Source organism: Ptychodera flava, chromosome 1 (genome assembly GCF_041260155.1).
Source record: "Ptychodera flava strain L36383 chromosome 1, AS_Pfla_20210202, whole genome shotgun sequence".
NCBI classification, from domain to species: domain Eukaryota; kingdom Metazoa; phylum Hemichordata; class Enteropneusta; family Ptychoderidae; genus Ptychodera; species Ptychodera flava.
This window is the reverse complement of record NC_091928.1, coordinates 6203685-6231640: the sequence shown is the minus strand read 5'-3', so window position 1 is coordinate 6231640 and position 27956 is coordinate 6203685. Positions and strand designations below refer to the sequence as shown.

The window sequence follows — 27956 nt, the reverse complement described above, 5'->3', positions numbered from 1 at the left end:
TCTGTAGGTTAGTTAATGTCATAATGTACCGCCATCTCTTGAAGGCCTATGCAGCTCTTCTGTGTCTCCAATACCATAGCTGCGACGATCCTAAACATCCTCATATACTATTCATCCTGGCAGACGATCTTGGTAAGTTTAGTCGTATTTTTCCTCAACAAACCAAGATATGCATGATTAACGTTCACTTGATCTGTTCAAAACCACAAAACCGTATATTTTCACACTCAATGATCACAGATATGAGATATTTAGGGAGCGTTCAGTTATTATGGCCGGGGTTGGGCCGGCAAATTCTTCCTGCGCATCAGTCAAAGTAAGTGAACCCCCTACCCATTGCACCAAAAAATTGATGACCCCCTTTAAGATGACAAAAATTTCATGACACCCCCCCCCATTGCTACATTGCTTGAGTAAAGCTGCACACACAGACACATGGGGGGCGACAGAATAAAATAAGGTTCTCAGATGACTTTCCTTACAAACTCACAAAGTGTTAATTTTCAAATTTCCCCTTCTGACTCGCTATAATTTTGAAATTACCCCTCAAAGGGATTGGACAGAAATTAGAGGCGAATTGCAATATTTTTCCGCAAACATGTGTGTACAAAATTTTTGATATTTGGATTTAATTGATAATCAGATGTTGATAATTTTGATTCACTATATATGGTAGTGTATGAGAAAATTATGTAATGCTTTTTCAGTACAAAACTATATCTATGCATTTATAGATATTTGACAATTGACATAAATTTACTTAATTGGAATAGGGTTGTTACAACTGGTATGTGGACAAAAAATTTGACTTTAGAATCGATTGTTCATCCGCTGTTTACGTACAATTATGTTAATTATACAACGTCTGTATATGCACAAGTATAGAAACTTGCTATACTTGTGCATATACAGACGTTGAATAATTAACATAATTGTACTTAATTGGAATATGATGGTTAAAAGTGCGTATTATGTGTACAAGAAATCTGATTTTGGAATTTCACTGAAAATGTTCATCCACTATACATGGGAGTCTATGAGGAAACTATGAATATTTGTTTCCAATACAAAATAGTAAACCTGTGTATTTATGTACTCTCGATTATTAATATTAATGCACTTGATTAGACTAGGGTGGTAATAAATGGATGTGTTCACCAGAAATTGGATTTTGGAATTTCACCGAAATTTATATTCACGGTATATGGGAGTCTATGAGGAAACTATGAATAATTTTTGCAATACAAAAATAGGTAAATCCGTGTGTCTATGTACTCTCGATTATTAATATTAATGTACTTGATTAGACTAGGGTCGTTACAAATGGATATGTACAGCTAGTTTTCAATCGGATTCGAACCCACAACATACGGCATCAGTTGCCTAGCTGAGAGGCCACAGACAGAACCGCTTGGCTAAATCTCCACTCCCAAAAAGAGTGGTTCAATAGCCGGCTAAGTTGTTACATTTTTTTTTTCTGACTGAGACCGCTTAACACGTTGTAGAGTTCGTGAAGCACTCACGCACGCATGCTCACTATCATACATCGCACATACACACTTTATCGAAGCGAAGAAACGAATTTCATTGCTTTAACTGGGCGAACGATAACCTCGGGGACAATTCTGTCCACCAGCAGTGTTACCAAGCCAGGGTAGAAAATACGGCTAGTTTTCAATCGGATTCGAACCCACAACATACGGCATCAGTCGCCTAGCTGAGAGGCCACAGACAGAACCGCTCGGCTAAATCTCCACTCCCAAAAAAGAGTGGTTCAATAGCCGGCTAAGTTGTTACATTTTTTTTTCTGACTGAGACCGCTCAACACGTTGTGGAGTTCACCAGAAATAGGATTTTGGAATTTCACCGAAATGTTGATTCACTATACATTGGAGTCTATGAGAAAACTATGAATAATTTTTTTACGATGCTAAACTAAATTAATTTGTGCTTTTATAGGTGTTTGATAATTGATACAAATGTACTTGGTTCAAATAGGGCATTTGAAAGTTCAGATGTTGACAACAATTATGATATTGGAATTTCACGTAAAAGTTCTTTTCATGGTACTAGTAGTCTACAGGTAACTGTTAAATAATTTCCGTGACAAAACCTGCTATATCTCTAATTTAAAAGTAATAGGAATTGTTCATTGCCCTCAGTGAGCTAAATCTACAATAAAACAAGCCTCAGAGTTGCCAAGTCACGATGTTCATGTGACAGATAATTATACTTTTGTTCAGATTTAAGCTTATATCAATGACTTCAGAGAATGAAATCATGCAACGAATCATTTTTAGGGACTGGACATAAATTACAGGGGAGTGGGCCGGTGTTTTTCGAAACACCGCTGCACCGCTGCATCAAAAACAGTGACCCTTCAAAAGTTTATGCACAAAAATGAATGACGCTCCCCCTTATCCGTGCATGAAATTAAGTGACCCTCCCCTGTTACTCAATACCCCCAAACAAACCCTCAATGTGTTAAAGACCCCCTTCTGACTTGCTATACTTTTGAAGTCCCCCTCACAAAAGGAAGGCAAAATGTGGCCGATATAACGCTTTGTCCAAAAAATATAAAATCATATGTGTGTGATAATTCATGTAATGTGCCTTGCTTGAAGCGGCAGATAAAAAGTGCATGCATTTACAAAAAATGTAATTTTTAGATTTCATGGATAATGTCGATTCACTATGCATGGCAGCCTATGGTGAAACTATGAATATAATTTTTTTAATACAAAACTAAGTAAATCTGTGCATTTATGTACACCTAATTGTTAGTATTAATGTTCATGACTAGACTACAGTGGTTTCAAGTCGATGGTCGTGCAAGAAATTTGATTTTGGAATTTCACTGAAATGTCCGTTCACTGTGCATGGCAGCCTATGATGAAACTATGAATATTATTTTTCCAATACAAAACTAGATAAATCTGTGCATTTATGTACACCTAATTATTAGTATTAATGTTCATGACTAGACTACAGTTGTTTTAAGTCTATGGTCGTGCAAGAAATTTGTTTTTGGAATTTCACTGAAATGTCCATTCACTATGCATGGCAGCCAATGATGAAACTATGAATATTTTTTTTAAATACAAAACTAAGTAAATCTGTGCATTTATGTAAACATAATTATTAGTATTAATGTTCATGACTAGACTACAGTGGTTTCAAGTCTATGGTTGTGCAAGAAATTTGTTTTTGGAATTTCACTGAAATGTCTATTCACTGTGCATGGCAGCCTATGATGAAACTATGAATATTTTTTACCAATACAAAACTAGTAAATCTGTGCATTTATGTACACCTAATTATTAGTATTAATGTTCATGATTAGACTAGAGTGGTTTCAAGTCCATGGTTGTGCAAGAAATTTGATTTTGGAATTTCACCGAATGTTGATTCATTATACATTGTAGGCTAAGAGGAAACTACAAATAACTCATAGGTTATCTGATCCTAAATTGTTATTCAAAAGTTATTCGACCTGAAGCTTCCAGTTGTTATTGATGACATTTTGCAATATTTTGAACAGTTTGTATTCTGTCAATGTCCTCAAAAAATGAAAAATGTACATACAGCTTCATGAACATTTGACACCGACCTATACCCAATGTATTGTCAATGGGAGAATGATATCAAATAAGTGATCTCCCAAATTGTTATTTAAAGCGTCATTATAGGGGACAGGTTATATGTACAATAGAGGAGTTGGATAAGTAGAAATCATGACAACTGAAATCAATGTGGCTGCTTGGATCATCAATACATTACTTATTATACCCTTAAACTTGCGCCCGAAGGGCGCGCCGAAAATGGAAATGACAGAAAATGAAAGTGCCAGGAGGTATGTTTTCTTTTTTCAGTATTCCATATCCTTTAATACGTGCACATGCAATTTCAGCTTTGATGCATAAAAAAGGTGACCCTCCCCCATAGGCTTGCACAAAATTTTATGACCCTTCAAAAATGCTTGTGCGAAAAATGGCGACCCACCCCCAAAAAACACCGGCCCATCCCCCCTGTAATTTGTGTCCAGTCCCTTATCTCCCAAAATATTTCTGAACACTGAAACTGCTTTTTGACGGGACGGATACTTATGAAAATTAAGTGACCCCCCCTGAGCTGTTTGAAAAATACATGACCCCCCCTTGCAGTTTTCAAATTTGAGGTGACCCCCCCCCCTGGATTTTGCCGGCCCACCCCCGGCCATAATAACTGAACACTCCCTTAGTGAACGTGTTGTCGCTGCTGATGTTACGGCCGCAGCGGAGCTGAATTCAGTTTTACACTAAGCAAAGCCTCATTACGAATGCAATTGTCGACAAAGTCATTCATTGGTCATGAAAAAATTACTATAGTATATATTATTTTTTAGACTTTAGTAAGCCTTATAAATTGTCAAACTGTAATTTCATGTGGTTTTTCAAATTCATATCATTGTAAAAGTACTGATTAAAAACAAACTTTTAGCATGTTTCAAATGTTGCAACTCAAAATGACGACCTTCACGCTATTCAGTACAGCTCTCTTTGGTGAAAGACACGAACAATATAATTGGTTTAGTGTAATTTCGCAAAATACAACTACCTTCCAACCCGAAAATCATCTGTACAATGTTTATTGTTGAGTGTCCCTTCTCTGTTAGCACACCTATAAAGCAAGCTTTTAAATCCCATCTTTTGAAAAAGACATTTCACAAATTAATCTTGAAACCGCCACCAAGAAGGCTGAACAATTCAATGAATGCCCTCTCATATATTTGTAGATGAGATCCCAATAAAGCTACAGCATAGGTTTGTTTCAACCTTCATATCTTGGGGACGTGAATTTTAACTGCTGTTAAAGAGGTTTTTTTTTGTTTATTTTAACATTTCGAGTGATCAATGGTCTCTCATTCTTAAGTCGTAAAAAGTTGCCGCTTTTCAACAAAGGATAGAACTGATGATCTGGAAAAATGTCATAATCAATCATTATATTTTCATTTCTGGGTGTCATTGTAGCATATTATATCATTTGCATTCAATATAACTTAACAGGTGCAGCAAACGAAGCTGTTTGTGATATCGATGTATTCGCGCGCAGATTTTCAACGGGCGGGCAAATTTAAAAACTAATCCAGCAGGCTGAGAGAAACAGTCAACGTTTTACTGCGGAAGGGGAGAACATTTCTTGCAGTAGATATCGGAAAATAGGTACTGGGAGGGGAATGCCGTGGTTGATAGAATTTCAAGGAAGATTAGACCCCTAACGTAGGGTGGAGCAATGTCCAAAGGTTGAAATGATAAGTTTAATAACAGTCCAGTAGCTTTACACTGAACACTGATGTGTATTATTGACATCCATGCACTGAACGAACGCACACTGGATGGTGGATAAATTGTTGCTCGAATGAAATGTACATGTGGGAATATGTACACCTAGTGGGCAATGGGGAAATTTTAGTAGTGGGGAGAGGGCAGTAGGGAGGTTGAACTGTTGTTGGAGTGGGGAGCGCGCAGGTCATAGATGCCGGAGGGCATGGGGTATTATTATTCAGTGGGAAACCATATCTTCCGTATGCTAGTGAAAGGGCAGTTGCGAACAGCTCCATCTTCCCCTCGAAAGTTAAGGTCGAAGTCAAAATATACAAAATCACTATTATATATATACCAGACTTCGAAACACGTTTTGTGATGATTTTGTAAACTTTACCGATTTTACCAGTTGGCTGCACCTGACTAAATCTGGGTTATTGAATATTGTAGATCGTCAGATTATTTCGTTTTTGTCTTGATGTCATATTTTTGGAATATGCTTTCAGGATGGAATGATATTGGTTACAACAATGGAGTCGTCAAATCACCAACAATTGATGACCTTGCCAGTAGAGGGGTCACCTTCACACAATCCTATGCACTTCCGACATGTGCACCGTACGTATTGTATCTGTCGCAATTACTTCGTCGGATGAAATTGACACACATGTTGGCCTTCTCTTCATAACTGGATTTTACATCAATTTGAAATCGGTCACATTTTTCCCTCTCAGATTTTGTTGTGGTGGTGGCGATCATACTTTAGAAGTGATGATGACAATTACATTTTCCTGTCGGGCTTTGAGGATTTTCTTTGTGTTTTGCTTTTTAAGGGGATCATCATCAGCAAGTTTCCTTCCTCTCATTCTGTCACTCATTCCTGCCGAATTCGTCACTAAGCCTACCTTCTCACTGTCTGTTCAGTTCTAGGGCGTCGCTAATGACAGGTTACTATGCCCACCGTATCGGCTTTCAGGTATAGTGTTCATATATCTATTTTATATGTATGTATGTATGTATGTATGTATGTATGTATGTATGTATGTATGTATGTATGTATGTATGTATGTATGTATGTATGTATGTATGTATGTAATACCTCGTAGAAAGGATGCCTTGGTACAAGAATATGTTACATTGAAAATTTAGCAAAACAGTTTAAAGAAATTGTCTACATTGGTGTCAGGATCTTTGTTCTTGAGAACTGGGTTTCAACAATACGTAACAAGTTATTCCGACCGTTTCATCCTCAGCATCAAATTTCGTTGAAGAACAAGCCAACAGGTTTGCCTTTGCACTTTACCTTGCTGTCAGAGAAACTGAAAGAACAAGGGTACGCAACGTACATCGTCGGAAAGTAAGTTGTTCAGTCTCTTTCAAATCAACAATTGCAGTCAAATAGTTGATCCGGTAGGAGGCAACGTCATTTATTCAAACTGAGTTATTGGATACAATACATTTATTATACATCTACCATCGAGAACAATAGAATTTAGCGTGCGCTAAAAAAGCCGTACGGCACGGTTTCAAGGCGTCCCATTCCCTGCAGCTGTACCTGCGCGTTCACTGTAGAACGGTTTCAAGGGACCCCTTGGACGAGTGCCAGAACAAGTCTCGCGCGCGCTCTGTACGTACGTATGTGTGTAGTGCACACACTCCAAAACTTGCAGAAGCGCGTCCGAGGTAGCGTATCATATTGGCTCGATAAAATTGGAAAGAAAATTGTTGACATATCACGAAAACGGTCACTACTCCGACATTTTGATGCCCCGATCAGGAATGTAAGATGTATAATAATAAGGTTATTACGAAAATACCGCAAAGGATGCACTCGGACATTGGCGCCTCGCATCGCCCTCCGCTTCGCGTCGGGCGATACGCTGCGCCAATGTCCTCGTGCATCCTTTGCGGTATTTTCGTAATAACCTCATAATATTCAATGTTACATCCATTCACTTTGGCCTGGCGGCTGTTTTGTTGGGAAATGTTAAATGCCCAGGGCAATGACAAATATGTGTCTACACTTATAAAGGTCAAACTTGGAATGGTGTGTAATGAGTTCAATATATTTTGTCGTTTGTTTAATCGAACAATCGATGAAATGCTTTCCAGCTGCCGCATTGACATTTGTCATGAGTTGAATATAAAGGAGTGAACTGATTATTTACAAAATTCTATAAGAATTAACTACCAGGATGTAAATATGAATGTAACTTTGTTCTTCCATGCATTCAGATATGTCTTTGAGGGCAATAATTTGTAAAATTCACTGGCATTCACTATGACATGTTTGATACTAGACTGTCCATACAACTCAAGCCTTGCTCCTGTATTTTGTATGTCAAGAAACGTTATCACAGACCTTTTTGATAATTTGTATTTATCATTATGGCTACTATTTCTATCAGGTGTGATAAACAAAAATACTTCGAAAAATATGCACTTTCTAATACTCAGCAGCACTCTGTTGGACATAATATTGCTCTTGATCACTTACACACGAGGCAAATCTGCTTCACGAGATGCCCCATTAAAGGTATACTGTCACCTGTTCCGATTTTACCACAGTTACCATGGAAAGAGAAAATCTAACCAATCACAGATATTAAGCGGGTGGCTGCTTTTTAAAATCAGCGCCTTCACATATGTATTTTGACTACCAAGGAACGCCCCTTTTGACCATATATGGGCATATTTAGATTACAGGTGACTGTATACCTTTAACTAGACTCATACTAACTACTCACACATTTCACAGACTCTGTTAACCTTTCAAGTGATGTAATTCTTATGACATTTAATTACCACCAACGACTTTGTTGTCGAAGGGTATTTGCATTTCTGTTATTTTAAGCAAATTGTTACGTTCAAATCTACACGTTACCATTCAAATTTAGAGCAAGCCTTTATCTCAAACATGTCAGAAGACGATCCATTCAAAAGAAATTTTCAGCGAATATCATCGCAGCTTTTTTAACGCTTCGATACAAATAGAATAAGATATTTTGGGGAAATGATTTCATAAACGAGAAAACTTAACTTATATTGAGTAATTTTGAATGAAATAACCTTATTTATGGTCCTTTTGAACGAAAGTTGAAAGCGGCCCTGCAGTTCGAATAAACGATATACATACTGTGTTAAATTCTCTATTCTCTGAGAGTACCATCTGCTTTGAACTGTCGATTGTCAACATGTATCAGTTGATATAAGAATACTGTATTGGATCTTGGAATGACAGATGTACAGAGAAGAACATGGAAAATACATATGTCATCGTCTTCCAAGATCGGACGTATTTTCGGAATAGGCAAGGCGTGCACACCTTCACAATGCCATGTGTTTTCACTGCGTGAATATTTTCTATGTAGCCTGGTTGCAGTTTAACTATTTCCTTAGCACAGGGTTGTGTTTCCCTTTCCCTTTTGAACGACCCCTTCCTCCCACACTCTGATGGTCCACCCTTGGCCCACTGTTGACCCCTATCGTTCTCTAGATGGCATCTTGGTCACTGCAAGGAAGCTTATACGCCAAACAGGCGGGGTTTTGATCATTTCTATGGTTTCTACAGCGCACTCGAAGACCATTTCAGCCACACAGTGGGTAAGTTTTTATCGACATAGTTATGATGTCATTTGCACAACTACAACTTTTAATGCAAAGCGCAGTCACGATTATTATATTGTAGTTATCGAGACAAAGGACGAATAATAATTATGGAACTTGTCATGCTCGTCATCGCAATCGTCATTGCAGTGATAAGCATCACCACAGACCTTGCTGTCATCGTCATGGCAGTGATAAGCACTACCACAGTCCTTGCTGTCATCGTCATGGCAGTGATATGCACTACCAAACCTTGCTGTCATCGTCATTATGTTTACTGTTTATATACCAGTATTGCACAGTTGATAAACACAAACCTTATGAATTAATCATCTGTTATTGTTCAATTTTGAGAAGACGGGTATTTAGATTTAAGAGAAGACTTCACGCCTGATTGGAGTCAAGATGGAGTTTATTCAACGGTATGTAACCTCATATAAGCTTATGGGTTTTATATTTCAGTAAAGTGGTCAAAGTAAAGGATTAGTCTTCTGAACTCGTAGGCGCTTTTTTATAAAACACTGCTTGAAATGGCTTAAAATTGCCTGGAGACATTTCTGCGAAATCTTTTGCCTGACCAGTTGCCGTACTCTATGTTGTTGCTTTCAGCATTCTTTCAGTATGTTACACATACATAATTTACTTATCTCCCAAAGTTTGACCCATAAAGCAGTTTAAAGTTTGAATTGATTCCTTTCAGTCTATTTTCGTTTACTTTTTCACTTTATCGACCCCCCCCCCCCCGACTCCAAAGGACTTGGTTTCGTGCGCCCTTCAATCTATCCATTCAAACTCATCACTCAGACACGCCTCAACCTATTTCATTCAATCTTGGTACAAGGACAGAGTATATATACTATGACATTCATATAAACATAAATTTATATGTATTTTATGATACAATTAATTTATGGTCATCAGGTGACGATTTTGTTACGGTGTTTTCATGTTCAGTTATTAAGCTCCCATGTCTCAACGTATCTCATTTGAAGTTGGTATTCGGACGATATACAATGGCACACAATTTGCGTCGCAAAGTGATGCAATATTCCGCTGGCGGATATATGTTTTTATTTTACATCTAGCGCCTATGCTCCTAACAGTCTGAACCAACTCCGTTCGATTTGGTACATGGTAATTGCACTAAGATCTTCATCTTCACGTCAAATTGTGTTACCATAGAAACCATAGAATCCAATATTATAGCCGCTGATCAACAATATTTGTTGTTTTCCCATCTTTGGAGCCATTACTTAAACAAGCATGAGCAAGTGCCATTAAACCTCTACACAAAGTCAATATACTAAAATGTATCTATGTGGCATGTGCTTCAACTTGTGTCACAATATGATCCAACATTACTGTTTGGTGGTCATTGTGTCATTAAGTTTTTGTCTGTTTCATGCCTAAACAGAACATTTCAGTCTTGGCATAAGGGCAATGTACTATAATGTAGACATGCAAATCAATTTGTAATTGCACCAATCAAAGGAGAGAAGTGCTACAATTTAACAGGGATCATCAGCTCCGGAAAACAGCTGACACAGCAGACACTACACCATCGATGATAATTTCTTATTTCTATTTTCGTAATGTAGTAACTTGATCTGTACTACAGCCGTGTTTGGTTGATCGATTAACGTTTAATCTTCCCTGTCAGCTGGTGGGGAAGGACAGTGGATATGACGTCACATATTTCCTTTTTTATGATTTTCATGCTTTTAACTTGCTACTACATGGCACATGCTGTTATTTCAATACCATGTGGTCAAGTTTGCGAGCTTACAAATATTTTGAAAAATTGCCAATGGACGATAGAGTCACGTCACCACTTATTTTTGACTTGCTTTGGTACATTCTATTTTAATTCGGCGAGTCCATGCATTTAGATGATTGGGAGATACAAAGGTTGGTCTATAAATGAAGGGTAATTCAACACTGTCACTTTCATATCGGCCGTTTATGAAGAGTTCTATAAAAAGCCTTGAAATAGTTGCATTCACAGCAACATGTCATTGCTATCTTTATCGTTGTGCTCTGTCGTTTTGTCATCTCGCTCTTTTTTGCATTCTTTATTGATTAGGGTTTCGAAACGTGACCTTCAAATGTACCGGTCGTAGTCACCTGCTCTCTCTCTCTCTCTCTCTCTCTCTCTCTCTCTCTCTCTCTCTCTCTCTCTCTCTCTCTCTCTCATTTATAGTTGTGCAACATTTTGTCTCATTGGTGTGATATTATCTCTTATGCCCAACTTTTATTCTGTGTATTTTTAACCACAGTATTTATTTAGCAACAAGGTCATCGAGTATGTGAAGAATCATGATAAGAAGACTCCCATGTTTATGTATTTTGCATTGCAAAGTGTACACGGACCAATTCAGGTAGGGTGTCAAATTCAGCACAAGGTGTCCTTCCTAGAAAGTTACTTGGACTGGTGAAAGTTTCTCGCCAAAATCGAAAGTGATCAGTCCTGTAAAACACATGATTATTTTCTCACATGATACAAGCCTGCACTGATGACAAGGCAATCACGTAAAACAAAATGCAAACTGCTATGAAGCAAGTACGTGTAGAATAAGGGGAGAAAACGACGTAAGAGTACATAAAAGCATCGAGACTTCCTAATTATCAATCGGAAAAGATATTATTCGTGTTCTTGACATAAGTTCGACAAAAGAGGTAACACATAGACATGGAGGTAGCATAATATGCTATCACTATGGTCTGACTGGCATTTGCTTTAAGTTGGTTTATGTAAAGTTCTTTGCTCGGGATACGTCAGAATGTAATGGCGAAATTCATGCGTACAGCAAGGTCAGGGGAAATCAGCAGCGGCAATATACCCGCTCAAATCGAAATGAATTGTGTTTCCACCGAGTTTGGGTTCAGACGAAGGGATGCTTTGAAGTGGATCGAGATTGGAATTCTCATGTATACGTATTGCCACAGTCCCTCTATCCTTAGAGGGACTGTGGATAGAGGGACTGTGGTATTGCCTGCATAATGGGAGAGCTTATTAAGCATTCTGTTTGTTCAATGTTTTACTCCTGTATCTAGGCACCGCAGAAGTATCTTGACATGTATTCGCACATCAACCATACAGGACGAAGAATTAAGCTAGGTAGGCCTAAGAAGATACACTCATAATGACGCCTTCGACTGTTTCGACACCTTCTTCTGCTTCTACCTGTCTCTTGGTCTATCGATCCATCTACCTGTGTCTTTTTGTTGTATGTTTGTCTATCATTCGGTCTGTCTCTATGTCCGCCTGTTTGTCTGTAGATCCGTCTGGATGTTTTTTCGTTCACATATGTGTCGATTCATCTAATTATAAATCCTTTGACTGTACATCACCTGAAGCAAAATAGTAATATTATAAAACATCTATATAACATGCATATTATTGAAGACTTTGTGTGACTGTTTAGGGCGATGACACGTTGGTTCGCGTTACTTAAATCAGTTGTATTATTAAAGAGGCACTCCCACTTGGTAACATTTTTAAAACACATTTTTTTAATGCCAACGGTCGATATTTGACTTGGCGACTGCGCACGGATCGCGAGATATCGATTAAAAACATGTCATTTCCCGAGCGTAATTTTTATATCCCGAAGTTTCTGATTATGACCCAAAATCCCCCGAAGGTTTGTTGTTGTGCTGATGGACGATATTCTAGGAGTCCAAAAATGTTCGAATGACGCAATTAATTTACTTCCCACTGCAAAGACTTTATATACATCATTATGCCTTTACCTCAGGTAATTTTTTTATAAACTTCTCCGCAGTTTTTGTGGTTTTCATTATTCTCAATCAGTTGTATTAGATTTTTAACCAATACGTCATAGATATCAGTTTTTATGTGTAAAATATTACCCGCCTCTGAGGACTACATTTTGTCGTCTGCCACACAGTTACGCGTGGTTCGATACATAGTGGTCGCCACGTGGTATGCGACTATGCATACGCGGCGGCAGCTATGTATCAACCAAACGTAACTGTGTTCGTCACGTATGCGAATTATGGTGGAATCAGCAAACTTTGTTTTTCTTTTTTTTTTGCCTAGTCAGTAAGACTCGGCAGACTCGGCTTTCTCCCACGGGACATGACCGATCACCGACGCGAGTGGTACTGTGGCGTATAGCAGCGCAGCGTAGACTTGTACTCCATAGCTTAGTTGACTATGGCCCCAGTGCCGAACGTCCGATGTTCGGAAGCTGAATTTAGGTGGGCCACCGGAATTCAAATTTTTACTTTTTTGAGGACATATATCTAGCGATTCATGCGCTATCGCCACGTCAAATATCGACCGTTGGCATTAATAAAATGTGTTTTAAAAATATTACCAAATGGGAGTGCCACTTTAATATCGTTTCAGCCATGGTTACAGCTATGGACGACGCAGTCGCTGCGTTGGTTGAAGCATTCAAGGAATACGGATTCTGGAAGGACACGTTACTCATATTTATGTCAGATGTGAGTGCCAATGTCATTTCAAAGCAATATACTAACATTGAACAGACAGGCAGTTTGACAAACAGAAGAGGGGCAACGATAGGAAGCATGTAACACAGGTAGAAAGACAAAAGAGCGTTGACGAAACTCACTCGTTACAGAGATTGACACAAAAACACTGCCACCATGCTGATGTTCTGAGTTCGATGGGACAATAACAATATTGACGAACAAGGGTTTTACCGACAGACAGGAACAAGGAGAGAGAAAACGAAGCGAGAATAACAGTAAAGTCAAATATTGGCGCAAATGGTTTGCCAGCGGTCCATCGGTGAACACGTATCTTAGGCTGCGTTCACAAACAACGGCGAGGAGTGGCCTTGAGGAATAGCGATTGAAATCTTTTTTTCACAGATCCACCCTCATACCCTCATCATAATATTTTCAAGTCCCCCGTCTATATGATCAAAATTTTTTTAAGCCCCCCCAATTATCCTATAGCCGCATATTTATTCGGTTTACTGGCAAAAATAACGTATATTGGGCAGTTCTACTCGCATATGTTCAACACTACATGTTATAAGACAGTTTGTAGAGCCATATTCCTAAAGAAAGTTCTTAAATTGATTCATTTTTAAACATATCAGTGGACTTGTTTTATTTATCACTTTAAGCCGACTTGAGTTAATCCAACTTTAGCAAGGTCAATGGCATCTGCTGAAGAGCACAAAAATGACAATCATGAGAGAGTATACAAATTATCAATTCCTGGCTACAGTATTCCAAATTATGAAAAACTTAGTACAGTGACCAATCAATTTTTTTCAAAGTTGCAAGATGCTATTCACACTTGACAACCCTGCATTTGCCAGCAAATAAACGTTATAATCTCAATCTGAAATTTTTGGTGAAATAATGACAAATTTGGCAAAAAATGAATAATTCCATTGAGTCAGTCATTGTTTCTGTGAAATTAGTCTTTGCTGTTCAAAGTTTTACTTTTTTGTTATTTTACGATGAGAATGTGAAAATTTGGAAAACGAAGTGAGTTGTGACCACATCTTTTTTCTTTAATATTTGATTATTCTCATATGCCAGAGTTCAATAATCCTTGAAAACTTTCAAGTCTCCTGATCTTCCATGTGTTGCTCGCTGGCAAGATTTTGTGTACAAGTATGTTTCACTATCATGAGCGTTGTTTGACCCAAACTCTTCTTTAACTACATCAGAGTCAGAGATATCTCTGTCACTGCTGGTATGCAGTGACAGTGACACTGCAGTAGCAGGGCAGCTGTATTAACTTTGATAATTTCGACACTATTTTTGTTCATTTTACACAACTGCCTTCTTGTTCTACTCTCTACAGCAAGTTGAACTCCTCCGTTTTGAGCTTGCCAGTATAGCCTTTGTACGTGTAACGTGCTTTGTATCATTGACAAATGACTTCCAGTCTGGACTCTAATTCAATTATCACTCAATATTTATATATACAGGCTATATTGTGTTTCAGCATGCTGCACAGAAATATTGAAAAAAATATCAACAGTTGCAGCTTCTGCCCTGTTACTGTGCCCACTTATTTCTTTACGAAAAAACATACATGTTTAAATTTTTTCGAGATAAAAGTCATAAAATGTGACAAATTGGTTCTAGATTTTTTTCATTATTACTAACATAAGAATAAGTTCATGACATTAAAATGCTATAATTGATTTTTCATTGAATTACCTGACAAACCTTTGAATCGGAAAATTTAACAAGTAAAAGGGAACAAAAACATTTTGCGAACGCAGCCTTAGGCCAAGAAAAACAAAAAGTTTGTTTCTCATCCTTGTGGGCGTCAATTCTGACCCACCGCATCAACCTTTTTTCTGCTCATGAGCAAATAAAATGAAAAAAATAAACGCAAAAATGTGCGACGATAGTGCATAACACATTGCTGTATAAAACAGAACTGTAAACAAAATAACTGACACATTTCATGTAGAACTGTACACACATGTCACTGTTACATTACGCTGTCAAAACTGTGCATTGCTGCACTAAAGGTCATACTGCAGAACTGTTGGTATACAAAAATAATAAAGCAACATTGCTGTGCATTTATCTCTGCATGCATTCCTATGAAACAGTTGTTTTCATGTTTTTTCCTGCGTTCTTGTTGGTTGAAAAATTAAAAACATTGAGAGAAAAAACCACGTCACCGCATCATTTTTGCAATATGTCTAGGATGAGAAACAAACTTTTTTATTTTTCTTGGCCTTAGTATGCATATTGTATTTCAGAATGGTGGATCGGCGAACGGTGACTGCTATGGCAATAACTGGCCTCTGCGTGGTTCTAAACAAACACTGTGGGAAGGCGGTACAAGGGTTGTTACACTTGTTCATGGTAACATGTTGGAGAAAACAGGTTACGAAATGACCAGTAGGTTTTTAAACAGTGAATGTTGCAGTAATTTACAGATGCAATGATTTAACACACTCATTGTCCCAATTGTGTAACAGTTCAAATGAACACGCTATGTCTTCTACTATATAGAGCCGAATATTGCGAGCAACTTGAATTTACTTTGGGTCGCAACAACAGAGAATTTTCACCGTTTCGTATTGTTGTTGTTGACACGGCTTTACTCTTCGGACCGCAAACTCCATACAGTATGACCTTTGCGGTTGAAATGTTCGAGCTGAACTGACAAGAGCAGGCACACACTACACAAGTAGATGTTAGAGTCTTACTAAAACAGCGCAAATCACATTCCATTTTAACTCTGCTAAAGGCGAAAAAGTTATCAATGAAGTAAGGCATGCGCCTCGGGACAGATATTCGTATACTCTCAAACTTTTACAATTCTGTTTTCGTGTACCGATCGTTGGCACTGATTTTGCAGTTGTCGGAGTAAGTAAAATTTTTCGATGCATAGGGAGTTGTATTTCCCCTACAGAGATAACACAAGCACACACAGGATTTCTACCTTTTTGAATTTCAATGTTAAGTATTTAGTAATTTGTTTCTCTTGCAAGAACTTTTCAACAGTGACCCCAACTTTTATTTTTGACTTTGAAAGGGTGAGCTTAAAAATTTGCTTGAGGAAAAGTTTAGCAAAGTTTATTAAGTCTTCATTTTCAAGGTGCGAAATACTTTAATACTGAAAACAACAGTCTTGAATAATTACACCGCATACCATTTCTACTATTGTTTATGTTTTTTGTTTTAATCGTCATTGTTTAGGATAGAATGCGCCTGGGCGACTGATATTCGTACTCTCAAACTTTTACAATTTATTCTGATAAACCACTTGTGGGGTCATTTTAAAGCTCTTGGAGTAAAAAAAATTCACCGTCTTATTATTAGAGAATCGAAAGTTTTATTTTTCTCTTTGGAGTTAACAGGGAGGTTGCGGCCATTTGAATTTCAGATAAAGGTAAATTTTGGGTAAGTCGTTTCTCTAGTACCAAAATTTGTACGGTGACCCAAATTTTTATTCGTGATTTTAAGAATATTTGAACGATTTCTTGAGGAGAGTTTGAGCAAACGTGTAAGTCTTTCATTTTCGACGCGCAAACTACCTGAAAATGCAATGAGTAATTTCACGTCCTACATACACTAAACACACACAGTTGGTCCTTTCTAGTTTGACTGAATTTTATTGATGGAAATACGATATATGAACGGCATATTTGTAGAGCTCTCTCAAGCGAGAGTTTTTTGTAAATTGATCCTAATAATTCTTCAGACAAAGCGATTTCAAAATGTAGAAAGAATGTATTGATCAGGTTTGGTGGTCAAGTATGCATTATGTATGGTGAACAACTTCCGACGATTATGATAGTGTAGCATTGTTCTTCATCGAATAGTGTGACGACCTTCTACAAGGGTTGGTTAGATAAACATTGTTGTGGTGTTCAGAGAATACATTTTAAAGTTCAATATCATGAGAGCATCGATTTCATTTATCTTCAAGGTTAATTCGCATCGTTGATTGGTATCCTACATTAGTAAACTTGGTTGGCGGTGAAACAGGTAAGCAATCCTGTTTATAGCACAGTTTCGGTAAGTGTGTAAGTGGTACTCCCCGTGATAATGCCTGCACTTTCTATGTTACTATACATATAACTCCTCATTAAACGCCTTCTATTGGAATCTAGCACCTATCTTTACGACAGCGATTGTCTATGGAAAATTTACTGGGAACACCACTATGTCGATAATATTGACAACTGGCAATTGGTCAGAGATGGACCATTTTCGTATGACGTGCACTTTTACAATATCGTTTGCTGGTCGTCGTATGTACCAGGATGCGACACTTAAAAAGTGGTGTAGTATCGTCATTGTTTAGGACTTTATAAAAGTCATTGATATTGCCTCTATCTTTTTATGTACTTTTCATCATTTAGTGCTCTTGTGTAAGACTTGTTGTACGCTCCAAATGCACCATATTGGTAATTTCTGATTTTAAACATGAACCTGAATTTAATAATTGACAATTTTAAACTTGCATGTTGTAGCATTGATCCCAGGGACTTTGATTGTTTTCAGTTAATATTATATAGGGCTCAGCCCTTGGTGTCGCGCCAGGGGTTAAGATTGGCAATGTTATTTGTATTGATTCATGATAAAATGTAATTAATTGTTACTTCATAAACGTTTATATGACAACTATGCCCAGTTTCCCTCTGATGAAAGCAGTTCACGTACGTACACGACGTCAAACCCTGCAGCAGAGCAGGTATAGATTTCCTGTAACGTGTAAAAATTTTGGACAAAAATTGGCAATTTTTACAATGATAACAGCCTATTGCGTTAAACAAGGGACGTATTATGCAATCATTATCATTGCAATGGTAACCGCACTGCCCATCTTCCACTTGCAAGCTGAAAACACGGTCCCTCGTGCTGAAAACTACAGCGTTCCGTCTAAAAACTGGCAATTTTTGAATCTAATTATTGACACAGGGGGCGCTTTTCTAAAATTAAATCCCAGCATTCTTTGCGTATGCCCCCGTTCATATGCACGACAGTTTTCTCCCTTTATCTACATAACGATATTTTGTATCGGCGACAAGGTGCATAATAACATTTACTGGCTAATAAAAGAGGTATATTTTATAAATGGCATGTTATATAATAGTAATTTGTTTCGTATTTGTTTATTTATGAGTACTCAAAAAAAAACATGGCGGCGCCCATGAAAGAAGGTACACTTCCGGTTACTCGCATAGTATATTATAAATATGCGCATGCGTAGTCAGTAAGCCGCTGGCGCGACTATTAATGTTTGGAAGGCCTGTGCTTAGCTAAGAAAATAAAATCAAAATGTTCAGCTTCTGTCCCTTTTATATTTAAACTTAACAAGTAAGTGCGAATTATTCACACATAGCTGCACGATATTAAAATAAAAATAAAAAGTCTGCGTGGCAAGTGCGAAAAAGAGTTTTCAGCTTTGTTTGAATTTATTGATAATAATGCAACATCCATTTGACATGACTTCTCACTGACTGACGATATGAACATCAACGTCACTACTATATACTGCGAACACATTTTAAACAACTTATCATTCAGGTTTACTTCGTGCGACAAAAATAACATTGTGAAAGAAACTGTGCCTGGCTGTATATAGTAAAGTACTTAACCAAAGCTCAAACGAAGACGAGCATCGTTATATCATTAATCCTAGAACTAGGGAGGGATGGAGAACGACAGCATATATTTGAAGCAACGTGTATTGTGATCCCTCTTAATCAGTCATACACACGATAAGCTACCAATAGGCATTGGTGTTGTTTTATCGCAAGTTTGTGGTAGTTTAACGCATTTTCCTGTAAATTTCAATTCAAAATATCCTCAAACCTCACGAGTGTCGAGCCCTTTATTTTGTGATCTTTCATCTGTATACAGACTATAGAGGAATCCATCCTAAGAAGTGAATAACAAACAGGTCACTTTGAGTTTGAACACCTGCTCATGAATTTTTGGTTTCGCTCATTTGGTTTTTGCTGAATCATTTAAGTTTCATTAAAAAGGAAAAAAATAATGAAAAATAACTTTGTAAATGTATATTTGCTTGACTTTTTGGTATGTGTACCCTTGCTGCAATATATTTGTAGTCTTTTCCTCTAATAATCGAATTTTGACTGTGATAAGTCAGTAAAAACTAAATGAGCGAAACCCAAAATACATGAGCGGGTGTTTGTAGTAATCAGTTTGTTTTTGTCTATTTCTCCACTTTTATCTATAAACGTGAGTGTTGCTATTTTATATAGTCGTTATCATAACTAATCTTATCTCTCCTTTGTTTTCAAGATCCAGATATGGACGGTCTTGACGTTTGGAATACTATATCTAAAGGTGACCCTTCACCTCGTACGGAGTTTGTTTACAATTTCGACACCATGAAAAAAAATCCCCATCGGGCCATCAGGTAAGGGGGTTTGTAGTAAGCTAGTCTGTGCCTACCAATACACACAAATGATAAACCTTTCAGCGATAAACTTCTGTACAACAGTGTAACCCTGCCATGCTATGGTATCAGAATGCTCACCCAATAAGACTGGAAAGATGGCATCCAGATATTTCCCACTCACCAGTTTGGGCAAGGAACAGGGTTGTATCATCCCAAGATAATGATAATTCAATATGTATTATTAAGCCAATATTTAAGTCAACACCCCTAGAAGATCTCTCCGATCAAGTCTACAAACCACACTTACAGTTCCACGAACTCGGTTTAAATCATACGATGACAGATCCTTCTCCTATTCTTCATCAATTCTATGGAACAAACTGCCAGCTCCTATTCGATCAGCCCCGGACATTCGCACCTTCAGATCTATGCTTAAGACTCATTTCTTCAAGAGAGCTTACCTGTGACCTAGTGTAAAGCGCCAGTGAACATTGCTGATGGATACTAGGCGCTATATAAATTATTTATCCTATCCTATCCTATCCTATCCTATCCTATCCTATTCTATCCTATCCTATCCTATCCTATCCTATCCTATCCTATCCTATCCTATCCTATCCTATCCTATCCTATCCTATCCTATCCTATCCTATCCTATCCTATCCTATCCTATCCTATCCTATCCTACATAATACTAAGCCAAAGTGTTACTGTAGGTTTAATAAGCTCAGTCCTGTGAGTAACCGTCATGGTATTAACTGTCCAAGAAACAACCACAATTAATTTCAACCGAATTCCATCTTGACGCAACTTAAACTGTACTGAGAGTATTGGCAACATTCTGAGACCGCCAAAAATGTATCTCCATCATCGTGACATGAAAAGACTGACAAAATATCAATTTAGAACATGACACAAATTGGGACTGGAGATAAATTACAAAGGAGTGTGAAAATGTGACACTTCAAGAGGTTTTTTTGCACTAAACGTAGCGGCCTTCCCCATTTCTATGTATATTAAAATTAGAGTTACCCTCCCCTACGTGTCACACTCGAATTATTTACATAACTTTGTAGTTGGGCTTGTAATTCTACAGCTAACGTTGTTGTTTGTCAGACTGTGAAGTAAGTAAAGCCTGGACGACGTTATTTACTAAAGTTGTTCTCGTCAAATGCAAAAGTAGATAATAGAACGCGTAAGAGCTAACCCCGGGAGAGGTACTTCCGATATTTTCATTCAGGGATGTGCCGCCGCCCAAGTTGAAAACATCTACCCATGTATATTCCAAAAAAGACCCATTTTTAGGACTTTGTTAGACAAATTTGGGGAATTTTCACCCTTATTCTGTTGCATGTAAAGATTTCCTAAAGCATGGGACGTTTGTGTAAAAAAGTTTGTTATCGACCCCAAGTTTAGGGTGTTCGGGATGAAAATTGACCCATGTTTCGGGATTTTTGAAAAAGTGAGCCTTTCGGGCAGCACATACCCTACACATTTCTATGAGAGTACCCCTCCTAGGAAAACAAACCCATCCCTCCATGGTGTCCTGAAACTCGAAGCGTACAAAGGACGTGAGAAAATTATTCTCAATGTATGCCATTCTCTACTTATTACGGAATTATCTGCATTATTTTGCAGGGTAGGCGATTATAAACTTATACATGGACAAGCTGGCAGTCCAAGTAAGCATAACATAAACCATGCAATAAATTGTGAAAGTTTCAAAATAATTATTTCAGAACAGTTCATGTCAAATCATGTGAACATGAACTTCAGAACTCTTGACGTCAGTTGATCAATTTTGTTTACCATCATAGTATTGGATTTACATCAGATGAAAAACGACATTGTAAAACAAATAATTTTCCGGTAGAATATTCTGAAAGTCAGGGTCAGTGAAAATCATCATATTCTGAGCATCCCTTTGAACTTAATCAAGAAAAGACTCACGCGTGAAATGTGGAATATCTGACAGAAATTACTTTTTTTCTGATTCAAGGTGACTGGATACCTCCTCCTGAGACTGGATGTACTCGTGATTACACAAAAAGACATATTGGTGGACACTATACAATGCTGTTCAACATTCGTGGTGGGTATTTCAATCACAAACTTTGCAATTCTTTACCGTTGCTTATTTTTCAGAAAGCTCTTTAACATCAGATTCTCTCAAAGTGTCCTATTCATAATGGCCGAGGACATCCCTTCGGATCGTGTCTTCAGCAATTAAGTTTATATTTAAAAGGAAATCCCTTTAAACACAAGCTAGTACAAGCATTATTTCTATTAAAGGCAGAATCGAAAAATAAGGCGATATTTTTACAGTGTAAATGTGCCACTGGCTGCTCCATCTGACTAAAAATCCAAGTATGCTGTACAGCATTTTGTTGAATCAGACATTTATGTTGCCCCAAATGAGTAATTTTTACCGTTTCATTTTGAGATTTCGAAAGTATTCAAGGTATAGAAACGAAACATCTAAAAACGTTTTTAGTCTTGTGACATGCCATATCTTGTATTGGATATTTTATCAAAGTACGAAGTGCCACTGTGCATCTTTTTGAATCGAGGAGAGTTCACGCCTGCTGTAGTACGTTGAATAGCAATATAATAAGTACAGGTCCCTCAACTAGCAGACAAAAGGCGTTTAGACGGCAGGAAAAAACGGAGTTAGATGTAACATGACCAACCAAATGGAGATAATTAAAGAAGTAGAGTACTCATTGAGAAATTTATATGAAGAGCTTACATATTATAGCGTTTAGCTTGCATTTAACCTTGCCTATCCTAGCAGCTCGTTCCACCCAGATCTCGTATATACCCGATGCAGCGAAGGTTAACATTTTCAAGTTTGAAACACAATATAAAGGAAATGCAGGCAACTTCCCACATCTCATCGACTCTACCTTTGTTAGTGATAACATATAGTAAATAGATTAATGTCTTTTCATAATAACGGGTAACTTGCTCGAGATTTAACGGTATTCAATTTCTGGGAAAAGGCAATGTTTCTCAACGAGAAAGTCGCGCAGCCGCAGACGGGACGACCTCTCCCTTTCAAGGGTAGAGTATGTGATGCGGAGTTCTGAATACTAGTTCCAATGTATACTTAAGGTAGAGACACACGTGAGAGTATACTTATTTTAAACTCACTTTTTCTCGATAAATTTCACTTTTGGACCCTACACATGATATATTTTCTGTTAGCCCTATATTTCAACATTATGAAAAATATGTTTATTTTCCAAAATCACTGTGTCTGTGACCATTTCTCTCAAAAATATGCGTTTTTGAGTTTTTTTACCTAAAAAAAAATTGTGTTCCAGGACTATGGCGACTTGAGATCTTTGAAAAGAAATCAACAATTGAGTAGTCTTGGGAAAAAAACGGTGTCCCAGATTTTTCTATTCCCTTTTGTTTCAGCACAATAAGGTGTGAAAGTAACAACTCTGGGTTGTTGAATAAATTACCGGGTTTCGTTCTCTTCAGCAAGAATTTCTCTTGTTTTATCAATTTTACAGAACATCTGAGACACCATTTTAAAGATATGTATTGCTACTGTGACCTGATAAAAAATCAGACCAATCTGTGCACCGTACTCCAACCTAATTTCTTTTGAAGTTACGCCTGTAAGGCCAAAATCGAAAGAGAGATAATCAAAGATTTATGTAAACACCCCTATACGTACAAAAACCGATTGTTGATATGAATTTCCGGGCGATTTTCATTGCACCAAGCAGGAGACTAGATGTTTTGTATTTCACATCAAATACCATTCGGAAGATCATAAATGGCGAGAAAATTTGAAGGGCGTCAAATTTTACAGGTTTGTATGGAGTTATGGAAAAAAATTGAGTTTGAAATTTCACCTAAATGTTCCGTGATCCTCCATACATAATCTATGAGTGGTCTATGAGGAAACTATGGATAATTTCTTTAAAATACAAAACTAGCTAAATCTTGTGCTTTTATAGACTCTTGATTATTGATATTAATGTACTTGTTCACACTAGGGTAGTTACCAGTGCATGTGTGAGCAAATATGATTTGGAATTTAACCAAAAATGTTGATTTCCTATACATAGTGGTCTGTGAGGAAATTTTGATATTTTTTTAAAATACAAAACTAGCTATTAAAATACATTAAAATCAGCGCTTAAAAAAGTTTCACAATTGATATAAATGTACTTGACGAGAATATTATATTTGAAAGAGCAGATCTGAAATCCCAACATGATATTGGAATTTCACCAAGTGAATATTTGTAAAGTTCAAAAAGGATTCTTTTAAAGTTCAACATGTCAAATTGGAAATTATAAGTCAATTAAGATATTATTGATAAAGACTGTGACATCTGGGGGAGCGGCGCTGTTTTGTGCATGAAAATTGGGATGGGTAACTCTTTTTCTTGCAAACACTTATGAAGGGCCCAATTTTTCAGCCCAGGGCCATAGGGTGTGAAGGGTTAATGAATGAAATGATTTTTTTGGGGGAGGGGGTACATTTTACAATTGATGAATTTTGGGGGGTCAAATTTAAGAAATTTGAATTAGAGGGAGATCGCTTTTTACATTTCATTTCTCGCTCAAGTTCCGTCGACACCCCCCCCCCCGAAAAAACGAATGCTCCTTATGAACAACGTACCGTTTTAGTAGAGTATGATACCGCAGAATCTATAGAGTTTTGAACGGGAATGATAAACATAGTGAAAAGTCGTCACTCTTAATTTTGTCTTTTGCAGACGACCCGACCGAACGCATTGATCTCAGTGCAGAAATGCCTGAAAAAGTGGATGAAATGATGGCTCGACTGAGAGAACTAGAAGAGGAGGCTATTCCCGCTATTGACCTCCCGTCGATGAAAGAATCTTCACCAAAATATTTTGGAAATGTGTACTCACCAGGATGGTGTTAAAGAACAGACTCGCCATGTCCTGGTATTGATAAGTTCTTCGTGTGGCTGACACTGTCATCGATACTTATTGCTTGGTGGTGTTGTATATGTCCCATTCTAATGGACGGCACGTATATATGTTATCCCTCCTAACGAATTCAGTTCTAGCCATTCAAAACTTAAATTACACCCCAGTGACGGAAGTACCGCAGAACCTGACTTTCTACCATACACTCCTTTAGTACGCGCCTCGAATATGAAAATTTGAAAATTTGACTCTTAAACTTTAAACCATTTTTTCAATACCTAGAAAAAAAACTCCGGGCATGTTCTTCGTTCGACAGACACATTCCCCTTCATTCATTTGTTTCATGGACTAGATTTTTACAGATGAATGGTAATTTGTCATTCGTCGAATGCACTTTGAGAGTTCATGCTTTACTTCGTTTATGGAAATATTGCTAATAAACATTCAAAATCTACGACATAGCATTCACTTTGGAAAAATTGGAACCTGTTTGACCCCAGCTGTGCTCTGTTAACGGACCAGTATCTGTGAATTTTGATGATTTATTCACTGTTTTTGTTTTGTAGGTCAGTTGCAAGTTCTTGTTCTACTCCACAAAGCATGTTGAAACACTACTATTCAGCTTGTCAACACCGTGTCTATACATGTAAACTTATTGTTTACATGTGAATTCTAGTCATGGCCAGAACTCACTTGTCAACAATAACAATGCAGTCTACACGTGTACAGGTATCGTTGACACGCTAAATACTGTGTATGGCAACATACTTTTAAAAGTATAAGAAAAAACTTGGTGACATAAAAAAACGAAAAAAGTCATCGAGCCCTTTAAAGCTCCATGTATCTTCTGCTTGTATTTCCATTAAGTTAATATTTGTTCTATTGTGAAAAGATAAATTTTTGTTCTGCTGTGAGAAGAGTTTTGTGTTTCCTGTCAAAATTATACCTAAATGTCCAGTGTCAAACTAGTCAAAACAGTTTGTATGAGTATAATCCTGATTTTGACCTTTTTATGGAAGAGAATCGGTCAACAGGATTAAGCATGTAGTACACAAACCCGTTGACGAAGCTAAATTGCTTTTTGTTAATATAGCTTACAGAGAAGTAGAAAATGTAACTGTTTTACTGAATAAAACAAAAAAGGCATTGTCAAACATATCAATATTGCCCCCTAAACGACAAACGTGAGACGATAAGCACAACAATTATGTTCCAAGAAGTTTAATGATTTGGTAGTACCAAGACGACGGATAAAATGTTACAGTTAGAACTCGGTTCATAAGCAACGGCTGATGCAATATGGGTTTTTTGAACTTGTTATTTTATAAATTTTGTAACGAATATAGTTTTACATTGAATTCTTCAACTAGGACATTCACTTTACAGATTATATCAAAGATGTCGCCCTCAATATGCTCAATCAAAAATTACTCTATTCCTTGGATGAATGGGAAGCCGACAGAGTTCGAAAGAAGACATAATATGGTAAATTGTTAAAATTATCGAGTATGGCGCGCACCAGCACAACTGGGATCCAGTGACTGGCCGCTTCGTCATCAGAAGATACAACAAGATCATCTCCTGCACTGACAGGAAGTTCTTTAATCCTGGAATATTCCGGAAGCATTATGTCAACCGAGCATGTTTTCGACCCAGTTCTATCTCCTCCGTGTATTTTGTCACTTTGAGTCGCTAATGAACTAGCTGTGATTGTAACTTTAATCTGCTTGTCTAAAGAGCAAATACCCGGTACTGGATGAACACTGGCAATCTACGGTAGCTCAAATACCCAGTACTGGATGAACACTGGCAATCTACGGTAGCTCAAATACCCAGCACTGGATGGACACCGGTAATCTACGGTAGCTGACATTTATTTGATCGATACATCTATGGAAGAAACGTGATTGAAGAGCTGCTTTCGGTTTCATCCATCTCTACGGTGTGCGCACGTTCACCGATAGGCTACGTAATCGATATGGTAGCTATCAACAAGACAAAGAAGTCTTTAGTCGTGTCGACCAGGATGACACCTGTAAATGGCTTATCAAAAATATTATTCGACACATATTTTGGTCGATATGCATGACAACCCCACAAGATTTGTAAAAACCCTTGTATTTAAATACATCATGATGAAATTATTGATATGGTTACAGTAACAAGCATATTATCGTCAGAACGTGTATCAATTACCTATAAATACAAAGACTTATAGTTTTAAATCCTTGCTAAAATAAAAAGTGTTAAAAATGTAATATATCTGAACTTACTAAAACACAAAGCTAACTATTTTACATAGGTCTGTTTCTTACACAAAAACATATTTTTTTTGAATGATTTGTAGGTTATACAGTCGTCTGACTGATGATTCGCAGTCAGCATATCTTCACCTTTTCACCGGTCAGGAAAAGGCAACTTTGGTGGTAAACGAAAACAGAAGTAAGATGTACATTTTACACCACTTTCCGTCGAAACAAGCGTTTATTTCAAATGACCTTGCAAAACGAATGATGTTTGAGAACTGTTTATTTATCGGTAAGATGCTGAAATACAAAGCTAAATTTGGTATTTTTGGTGGAAATTAAATTAAAATTTTACTGACAATGAGCGCGTTGTGCATAATTACTGTACTAATGCCATCCTAAGAAATTGCCTTTATCAAGATCATTCATTCAAACCACACTTCGTTGTATTTTCTTTCTGACTTTCTGATGGGGTCAGTGGCCGTTGAATTAATGTGCAGCCATAAATATGTATTATTTGATATACTGAAATTGCTTATTCACTGAATACAAACATATGACTCTACGTTTCTTGTTATTCCTTTTTTTGAAAGCGAGACTACTTACTTGAAAGCGAGTTGTCTGTTTAAACACGAAGCATCATTCCTACATAAGTTAATTCAAAGGAAGTAAACATAGATTTACACAACAAGTGAAACAGAAATTAGAAAATTTTGAAGAAGGAAAACATTGTTGACGGCAGGAAGAGTTCAAGGCACATCCTCATAGCGAACAGAAAATGATTGTGCTGTGAAGCATTTTCAAACAATAAACATTTATTCATGCACGTCGGTAATGCTGCTGTTCCGCCTACCGTTGAGCGCATGTAGCAAACGTCAAATTATTTGGACACGTAAGACATTTACTATCGTGGAATTGGGACCCTGGCTTGTAGTTTCGAAAAAGAAGAGACAGACATCAGAAACTTTGAAATACCAAAAGACATCCCCGAATGTTTGAAAACACGTTTTAGGTACATT

General features: G+C 37.3%; 1 protein-coding gene across 1 annotated transcript; it reads left to right on the top strand.

Annotated features, from left to right (window-relative positions):
- The first annotated feature begins 8 nt into the window (after window positions 1-8).
- On the top strand, window positions 9-27296 carry LOC139130001 (arylsulfatase B-like). The gene is made up of 15 exons (XM_070695750.1): window positions 9-132; window positions 5810-5921; window positions 6228-6279; window positions 6557-6660; window positions 8800-8906; window positions 9264-9331; window positions 11186-11287; window positions 11964-12027; window positions 13285-13382; window positions 15647-15788; window positions 17326-17384; window positions 19671-19788; window positions 21409-21452; window positions 21770-21862; window positions 24512-27296. Exons 1-11 carry the CDS (start codon window positions 24-26, stop codon window positions 17328-17330), a joined length of 963 nt encoding a protein of 320 aa, XP_070551851.1. The 5' UTR covers window positions 9-23; the 3' UTR covers window positions 17331-17384; window positions 19671-19788; window positions 21409-21452; window positions 21770-21862; window positions 24512-27296.
- The last annotated feature ends 660 nt before the right edge of the window (window positions 27297-27956 follow it).